The sequence below is a fragment of the Oncorhynchus kisutch genome, linkage group LG10 (genome assembly GCF_002021735.2).
Source record: "Oncorhynchus kisutch isolate 150728-3 linkage group LG10, Okis_V2, whole genome shotgun sequence".
In the NCBI taxonomy this organism is placed as follows: Eukaryota; Metazoa; Chordata; class Actinopteri; order Salmoniformes; family Salmonidae; genus Oncorhynchus; species Oncorhynchus kisutch.
In genome coordinates, this window is record NC_034183.2 from 22,663,143 (window position 1) to 22,672,523 (window position 9,381).

The window sequence follows — 9,381 nt, forward strand, 5'->3', positions numbered from 1 at the left end:
CGCTTGACACCATCTGAACCAAATAAGTTTATCTTGGTCTCATCAGACCAGAGGACATGGTTTCAGTAATCCATGTCCTTAGTCTGCTTGTCTTCAGCAAACTGTTTGCGGGCTTTCTTGTGCATCATCTTTAGAAGGGGCTTCCTTCTGGGATGACAGCCATGCAGACCAATTTGATGCAGTGTACAGCGTATGGTCTGAGCACTGACAGGCTGACCCCCCACCCCTTCAACCTCTGCAGCAATGCTGGCAGCAGTCATACGTCTATTTCCCAAAGACAACCTCTGGATATGACGCTGAGCACGTGCACTCAACTTCTTTGGTCGACCTGTTCTGAGTGGAACCTGTCCAGTTAAACCGCTGTATGGTCTTGGCCACCGTGCTGCAGCTCAGTTTCAGGGTCTTGGCAATCTTCTTATAGCCCAGGCCATCTTTATGTAGAGCAACAATTCTTTTTTTCAGATCCTCATAGAGTTGTTCGCCATGAGGTGCCATGTTGAACTTCCAGTGACAAGTCAGTATGAGGGAGTGGGAGAGCGATGACACCAAATTAACACACCTGCTCCCCATTCACATCTGAGACCTTGTAACACTAACGAGTCACATGACACCGGGGAGGGAAAATGGCTAATTGGGCCCAATTTGGACATTTTCACTTAGGGGTGTACTCACTTTTGTTGTCATCGGGTTAGACATTAATGGCTGTGTGTTGAGTTATTTTGAGGGGACAGCAAATTTACACTGTTATACAAGCTGGACACTCACTACTTTACATTGTAGCAAAGTGTCATTTCTTCAGTGTTGTCACATGAAAAGATATACTCAAATATTTACAAAAATGTGAGGGGTGTACTCACTTTTGTGATATACTATACATACCTACTGTTTCCCTATACCATACCCACAAGTCATTAGATTAGAACCTGTAATTAATGATGATGTTCTTTTCAACACAGAAGATCAATAACCATTATTGCCTGATGATCTTCTGAACTTCCCAATAGCTTTCTAGTGCATTTCAGTCACTTTTTTATTTGATTTATTAGGATCCCCATTAGCCGACGCCAATGGCTACAGCTTGTCTTACTAAGGTCCAACATATAACGAACAATATATTACACTTCAAACCATACTGTCTTCAGATTGAAATACTGTCGAAAATACTGTCAGTCTGATTTGTAATAGACTCTAGTAGCCCAAATGTAAAAAGCAAACATTGATTACATAACGTTTTTACATGGTGGGGTCTTGAAAAATGTTTGATATCAAGATGGGGTTGAGGGCCAAAATAGTTTGCGAACCCCTGCCTGTGTAACACAATCTAAGGGGCAAATCAATCAGTGACTCATGGCTCAATTTACTTTGCCACATTATTACAAGTTCTTGTTCACTCTTGCATCAGGATTCTCTGTGACTTTACCTTAGAACCATAATAGTATGGGCTGCCCATCCAAGAAGTGACGCTCAAAGATTCCGATTTTGTGCTGCTTTCAAGACAACTTGGAAACTCGGTCCCTCTGAGTAAAAATATCCTTACGCTTCCTATTGGTTCCTAACGTTTTTGGAGTAAAGGTTCCTATTGGTTGATTCTGATACTTTCCAAGCGGGAAACTCGGAGTTCATCTTTCTTGCTGCATTCAGACAACTCGGAAATCGGAAACACAGAAATGTCCGACTTCAAAACTTGTAGAAAGATGAGCTGTGATGCCGCATTCACGTTATGTCAGAAACTCTGTTTATCCGACTTGTTAACCAAGGCAGAAGAGTTGGATCCAGAAGCTCTACGCAAATAGATTACATTCATTTTAACTCGGAGGCCCGAGTTTCCAACATGACAAGAACGTAGCATGTGTTTCCCACTTGGATCCAACTCTTCCGCCTAGGTTAACAAGTTGGATATTTCCGAGAAACGGGGCGGGGGCCTATGCATATTTATAAACAATAGCTGGTGCACGATATCTAAGGAAGTCTCAGGGTTTTGCTCGCCTAAAGTAGAGTATGTCATGATAAGCTGTAGACCACACTATCTACCTAGAGAGTTTTCATCTGTATTTTTCGTAGCTGTCTATATACCACCACAGACAGAGGCTGGCACTAAAACCGCACTCAATGAGATGTATTCCGCATTAAGCAAACAGGAAAACGCTCATCCAGAGGCAGCGCTCCTAGTGGACAGGGACTTTAATGCAGGGAAACTTAAATCAGTTTTACCTAATTTCTATCAGCATGTTAAATGTGCAACCAGAGGTAAAACATTTCTAGACCACCTTTACTCCACACACAGAGACACGCACAAAGCTCTTCCTCGCCCTCCATTTGGCAAATCTGACCATAATTCTATCCTCCTGATTCCTGCTTACAAGCAAAAATTAAAGCAGGAAGCACCAGTGACTCGGTCTATAAAAAGGTGGTCAGATGAAGCAGATGCTAAACTACAGGACTGTTTTTCTAGCACAGACTGGAATATGTTCTGGGATTCTTCTGATGGCATTGAGGAGTACACAAACATCAGTCACTGGCTTTATCAATAAGTGCATCGAGGACATTGTCCTCACAGTGACTGTACGTACATACCCCAACCCGAATCCATGGATTACAGGCAACATTTGCACTGAGCTAAAGGGTAGAGCTGCTGCTTTCAATTATAACCCGGAAGCTTATTAGAAATTCCGCTATGCCCTCCGACGAACAATCAAACAGGCAAAGCATCAATACAGGACTAAGATCGAATCGTACTACACCGGCTGCGACACTTGATGGATGTAGCAGGGCTTGCAAACTATTACAGACTACAAAGGGAAGCACAGCTGAGAGCTTCCCAGTGAAACGAGCGTAACAGACGAGTTAAATAACTTCTATGCTCGCTTCGAGGCAAGTAACACTGAAACAAGCATGAGAGCATCAGCTGTTCCGGACAACTGTGTGATCACGCTCTCCGCGGCCGATGTGAGTAAGACCTTTAAACAGGTCAACATTCACAAGACCGCTGGGCCAGACGGGTTACCAGGACATGTATTCCGAGCATGCGCTGACCAACTGACATTTTCAACGGCTCCCTGTCTGAGTCTGTAATAGCAACATGTTTTGAGCAGACCACCATAGTCCCTGTGCCCAAGAACACGAAGGTAACCTGCCTAAATGACTACCGACCCATAGCACTCACGTCTTTAGCCATGAAATGCTTTGAAAGCCTGGTCATGGTTCACATCAACACCATTATCCCAGAAACCCTAGGCCTACTCCAATTTGCATACCACACCAACAGATCCACTGATGATGCAATCTCTATTGCACTCCACACTGCCCTTTCCGACCTGGACAAAAGGGACACCTACGTATGTGAGAATGCTATTCATTGATTACAGCTCAGCGTTCAACACCATAGTCCCTTCGAAGCTCATCACTAAGCTAAGGACCCTGGAACTAAACACCTCCCTCTGCAACTGGATCCTGGACTTCCTGACGGGCCACCCCCAGGTGGTAAGGGTAGTCAACAACACATCTGCCACGCTGATCCTCAACACAGGGGACCCTCAGTGGTGCGTGCTCAGTCCATTCCTGTACTTCCTGTTCACTCATGACTGCACAGCCAGGGACGATTCCAACACCTTCATTAAGTTTGCTGATGACACAACAGTGGTAGGCCTGATCACCGACAACGATGAGACAGCCTATAGGGAGGAGGTCATATACCTGACTGTGTGGTGCAAGGACAACAACCTCTCCCTCAATGTGATCGAGACAAAAGAGATGATTGTGGACTACATGAAAAGGAGGACCAAGCACGCCCCCATTCTCATCGACGGGGCTGCAGCGGAGCCGGTTGACAGCTTCAAGTTCCTTGGCGTCCACATCACCAATAAACTAACATGGTCCAAGCACACCAAGACAGTCGTGAAGAGGGCATGGCAAAACCTATTCCCCCTCAGGAGACTGAAAAGATTTGGCATGGGTCCTCAAATCCTCAAAAGGTTTTACAGCTGCACCATCGAGAGCATCCTGACGGGTTGCATCACTGCCTGCTATGGCAACTGCTCGGCCTCTGACCGTAAGACACTACAGAGGGTAGTGCGTACGGCCCAGTACATCACCGGGGCCAAGCGTCCTTCCATCCAGGACCTCTATACCAGGCGGTGTCAGAGGAAGGCTCTAAAAAATGTCAGACTCCAGCCACCCTAGTCATAGACACCGCACGGCTGGTGGTACCAGAGCGCCAAGTCTAGGTTCAAGAGGCTTCTAAACAGCTTCTACCCCCAAGCCATAAGACTCCTGAACATCTAATCAAATGGCTACCCCCCCCCCCCCCCCACCACCACCACCACCAACGCTGCTGCTATTCTCTGTTATTATCTATGCATAGCCAACTCCACCTACATGTACATAATTACCTCAACACCGGTGCCCACCGCACTTTGACACATTGACTCTGTACAGTTACCGCCTGTATATAGCCACGCTATTGTTATTTACTGCTGCTCTTTAATTATTTGTTATTCTTATCTCTACTTTTTTTAGGTATTTTCTTAAAACTGCATTGTTGGTTAAGGGCTTGTAAGTAAGCATTTCACTGTATGGTACCTGTTGTATTCGGCGTGTGTGACAAATAAAATGTGATTTGGTTTGATTTAAAAGTATCCGAATCAACCAACAGGAAGCTAGCTCTACGATTCGAAGTCCAGAGATTTCCTATAGGCGGGTTCACAACAACATTAGAGCTTCGGAGGCAATAGAACGCGGAAGTAAATTTACAATAGTAAAGGAGCTAAACCAAATCGAAAAAAGTATTGTATCTAGTGTAGCCCTATTATTCTCATAAACGTAGCTATAATAATACGTTTAGTAGATTTAGTGAAGTGACGCTGGAGTATTATGAACGCGGAATTGGAAGAACAGGAGGATGAACTGCTGGCGCTCGCGAGTATCTACAGTCAGGAGTTCAGACGGGCTGTGTCAGGATTGGGTGGGGAAATCCGGGTCTCTTTGGACCTTCCTCGGGACTTCAGTGTGATTGTCAAAGCAGGTTTGGATTCAAATAATAGTCATTATTTTATCATTTATGCAAATCACCTCAGCTCACAATTTAGAAACCGTTATATGAGTATTGAATTATTTTGATCTCACTACCAGTTTTATTGTAGCCTTTATTTCGGTTATGCTACAATACACATTGACAAAATATATATTCTATACTCAGGTTATTCTAGTAAAGCAGATGAATGGTATCCAGGCTTCTTTTGTCTTTATTGTGTTACCAAGGTGACAAGCACAGAGATTATGTCATATCTTTCCTCCCTCCTCTGGTGCTGACCTTCGACCTACCCTTGGATTACCCCTCCACCTCATCACCCGAGTTTATACTGAGCTGTAAGTGGCTCTCCCATAGTCAGGTATGTTTAGATCAAAAATGTATTCAATACTGTGAAGTGTATTGAGTTTTAGACATAATATGTATGTGTAGTAATCATTGATTAATGTCTCAGCTCTCAGCAGTGTGTAAGCATTTGGATGAGATATGGGAGGACACTGTGGGCAGTGTGGTCCTCTTCTACTGGGTCCAGTTCCTCAGAGACGACCTGCTTGACTTCCTGAATATCCGGCCACCGCTGGAGATCCCTGTCATTGACCAGGGCCAAGCCACTCCATCTACTGAGGGCAGTGAGGGTGGAGACTCTCAGGGGGAAGCAGAAGGTAGTGTAGTTGAAACCTCTGATGAGGCTGCAGTGTCCCTGGACCCAAGGGCCCTGTCAATGTTAGCCACAGACACAGACCTCCTGGTGCATCTGCTGGACTATGATGAGAGACAGAGGCTGAGAGTGTTCGAGGGACAGGCATATGACTGTGGGATCTGCTTCATGAGCAAGTTAGGCTGTAGTCAGTACAGAAAGTGCGGCCATATTTATTGCAACGAATGCATGTCGGAGTACTTCACGGTCCAGATCAGAGACGGGAACGTCCGTGGCCTTACCTGTCCAGAGCCTGAGTGCAGCTCCACAGCTACACCCTCACAGGTAATGAAAGTGAATAGATGTTTATTCTAGAGATCGAAGTTGAAATACAGTTTCCTCAGGGAATATCTGAAGTTAACCTGTGTGAAACTATGTGGACACTAAACCCAGAGAATTAACTGTTGTTTAAGGTGAAGCGGTTGGTTGGGGAGGAGTTATTCACCCGTTATGACCGCCTCCTGCTCCAGTCCACTCTGGACCGCATGGCTGACGTGATTTACTGCGCCCGCAAGGCCTGTGTTGCCCCAGTGGTGCTGGAACCGGACACAACCGCTGCCCTCTGCCCCTCCTGCCGCTATGCCTTCTGCATTATCTGTCGCAAGACCTACCATGGCACCTCCCACTGTAAACTGAGGGCAAACACACTCCTGACCTCAGGCTCTGACTCAGCTGCTGAGTCATCCTATGCAGGTGTACCTCAGACAGAGGGTAAGAGAAACCATTCAGTGTAAGTTATATGCAACCAAATGAACCACATGCAAGCCTGTTGATCAGTCACACTTTCGGAGCCTTGGTGCTGTGTGAAAACCTCAAATTAAAGTGTATGATTGTGGAAGGTAACTTAGAATAGAATGTTTCAATAATTCTTAAAGAAATAATAAACACAATTAATGTATTTGAGATGCTGTGCCTCTAAGCACTGTCATGGCATTTTAAGTATCCAATGTTTAGCTCTATCCACTGTTGAGTCATTGCAGTCATTCCAGGTTGCTTTGGCTCAATCAAACTCTTATCCCAGCTTGTGCGCCATTTTCTGTGTTTGTCTGTTTCTGCCTGTAGCTGGGCTCCAGGGCCTATGGGAAGATTATGCCTCAGGCAGTGAGGAGAGGAGAATGTTCCTGGAGAAACGCTATGGAAAACACATTCTCAACACAGTGGTGGAGGAGAGCCTGAGTGAAGGCTGGAAAGGCCAGAACAGCAAAAAATGTCCATCCTGCCGTGCCAACATACAGGTAAGCCTGAGCTCTATAACCAGCCTATTGTACCTTTGGCATGGCATGGCTTGACGTCATCTTCGTGACCAGTGTCTATCCTCTCATTACAGAAGACCGGTGGCTGTAACAAGATGGCCTGTTTCACCTGTGGTCAGTACTTCTGCTGGGTGTGCCTTAGTATCCTGGAAAAAAATAACCCCTACAAGCACTATGAAAACACTAACACTGCCTGCTATAATGCCACATTTGACTGACAGTAATGTTGTGCTACTGATAACCCTGTGCATGTTATTTTACAGCTCAAGTTCAGATCAAATCATATTTATAGTCAATGCTATCAGATTACTACATGAGCTTTCTAAAATCTTAGGCATGTAACAAAACCTGCTGCTCAAATACCTTGCCCATTTGTTTCCTGGTGCACCTAAATGCAACTCAAGCAAGGTTATGGATGAACGCAATAAAATATAACCTCACAGAAATGCAGGCTTTTTCAGACCCTTGAAAAGTGCTTCTTACAGTTCTTTAACACATTTAAATCTTTCTTTAAGATTTACCTCAGTCTTTGGCCAAATATGCAGTCAATAATGAAGCTTCATTCTATGCTTCAATATAGTGTACATCAGGGATCTCCAACCCTGTTCCTGAAGAGCTACCATCCAGTAGGTTTTCGCTCCAACCCTAATCTAGCACACTTGATTCTAATAATTAGCTGGTTGATAAACTGAATCAGGTTAGTTACATCTGAGGTTGGAGCGAAAACCTACAGGAGGGTAGCACTCCAGGAACATGGTTGGCGAGCCCTGGTGTACATTAATAGCTTTAAAAATAAGAATTTTCTCTGACAAGCATCACAACAATAAATATTTTCAAAAGTCTAAAACCTAATATTGATGGATTCTTGCAGTGTCTGTATGACATTTTTCATGTTTACAACAATTTCCCTGTAATAATACATTTTTATGACCTCTGGATTCTCGCAGATTCAGGAATGGCTGAAGAATTGCAACATTTACCTGGAGCTAACTCTGCAAATAGCACTGCTGGGTGATTTGAAAAGTCATAGTCAATTAATCAATAATATAATAATACTCTTAGCAAAAATGTTTATTTTATTTACAATCTGTAGAAACTATGAGAATGAGAAAGGTTCAGAACGTTTGTGAAACAGCACAGCACAAAAATATATGGCAAATAGAAATCCAAACTGGATGTTGTTCAGCTATAGATGGGAGGGGTTGAGGATAGCTGAAGGATGGGACTAAAAACAAACAGAAAGATAACTAATGTAAAATATACTGTGTCCGTAAAATGTATATAGTATGTATAAGCTGGAAATAGAAGCCTAAGTGTTGTTGTCCATTAGTTTACTACAATTAGTGGAGGAGTGGAAGGGTTAGGGGAAAATAATAAAGGAAAATATATACAAGTATGTATATATATACACATATATATTTAAAATGATATCTATTTATTAAAAATATATATACAGTGAGGGGAAAAAGTATTTGATCCCCTGCTGATTTTGTACGTTTGCCCACTGACAAAGAAATGATTAGTCCATAATTTTAATGGTAGGTTTATTTGAACAGTGAGAGACAGAATAACAACAAAAAAATCCAGAAAAACGCATGTCAAAAATGTTAGAAATTGATTTGCATTTGAATGAGGGAAATAAGTATTTGACCCCTCTGTAAAACATGACTTAGTACCTGGTGGCAAAACCCTTTGGTGGCAATCACAGAGGCCAGATGTTTCTTGTAGTTGGCCACCAGGTTTGCACACATCTCAGGAGGGATTTTGTCCCACTCCTCTTTGCAGATATTCTCATAGTCATTAAGGTTTCGAGGTTGACGTTGGCAACTCGAACCTTCAGCTCCCTCCACAGATGTTCTATGGGATTAAGGTCTGGAGACTGGCTAGGCCACTCCAGGACCTTAATGTGCTTCTTCTTGAGCCATTCCTTTGTTGCCTTGGTCGTGTGTTTTGGGTCATTGTCATGCTGGAATACCCATCCACAAACCCATTTTCAATACCCTGCTGAGGGAAGGAGGTTCTCACCCAAGATTTGACGGTACATGGCCCCGTCCATCGTCCCTTTGATGCGGTGAAGTTGTCCTGTCCCCTTAGCAGAAAAACACCCCCAAAGCATAATGTTTCCACCTCCATGTTTGACGGTGGGGATGGTGTTCTTGGGGTCATAGGCAGCATTCCTCCTCCAAACACGGCAAGTTGAGGCCAAAGAGCTCCATTTTGGTCTCATCTGACCACAACACTTTCACCCAGTTGTCCTCTGAATCATTCAGATGTTCATTGGCAAACGTCAGACGGGGATGTATATGTGCTTTCTTGAGCAGGGGGACCTTGCGGATGCTCAGGATTTCAGTCCTTCACGGCGTAGTGGTTTACCAATTGTTTTCTTGGTGACTATGGTCCCAGCT

The 9,381-nt window shown here is 44.0% G+C and overlaps 1 protein-coding gene across 2 annotated transcripts; it reads left to right on the plus strand.

Moving 5' to 3' along the window:
* The first annotated feature begins 4,647 nt into the window (after window positions 1–4,647).
* On the plus strand, window positions 4,648–7,438 carry LOC109897929 (E3 ubiquitin-protein ligase RNF14). 2 transcript variants are annotated; one of them, XM_020492612.2, is made up of 6 exons: window positions 4,664–5,020; window positions 5,257–5,387; window positions 5,481–6,008; window positions 6,137–6,434; window positions 6,786–6,958; window positions 7,051–7,438. In XM_020492612.2, exons 1-6 carry the CDS (start codon window positions 4,870–4,872, stop codon window positions 7,192–7,194), a joined length of 1,425 nt encoding a protein of 474 aa, XP_020348201.1. In that variant the 5' UTR covers window positions 4,664–4,869; the 3' UTR covers window positions 7,195–7,438. The 2 variants fall into 2 exon arrangements, with proteins under 2 accessions (XP_020348202.1, XP_020348201.1); XM_020492613.2 differs by lacking the exon at window positions 7,051–7,438 and having other exon boundaries at window positions 4,648–5,020; window positions 6,137–6,453; window positions 6,786–6,946.
* The last annotated feature ends 1,943 nt before the right edge of the window (window positions 7,439–9,381 follow it).

What these genes read in the sequence shown, in the direction of transcription:
- LOC109897929 (XM_020492612.2), top strand. Translation starts at nt 4,870, where the DNA reads ATGAACGCGGAATTGGAAGAACAGGAGGATGAACTGCTGGCGCTCGCG. An exon ending in AGTGGCTCTCCCATAGTCAG is followed by an intron (nt 5,388 to 5,480) that starts GTATGTTTAGAT and finishes TTAATGTCTCAG; the next exon opens with CTCTCAGCAGTGTGTAAGCA. An exon ending in CCACAGCTACACCCTCACAG is followed by an intron (nt 6,009 to 6,136) that starts GTAATGAAAGTG and finishes CTGTTGTTTAAG; the next exon opens with GTGAAGCGGTTGGTTGGGGA.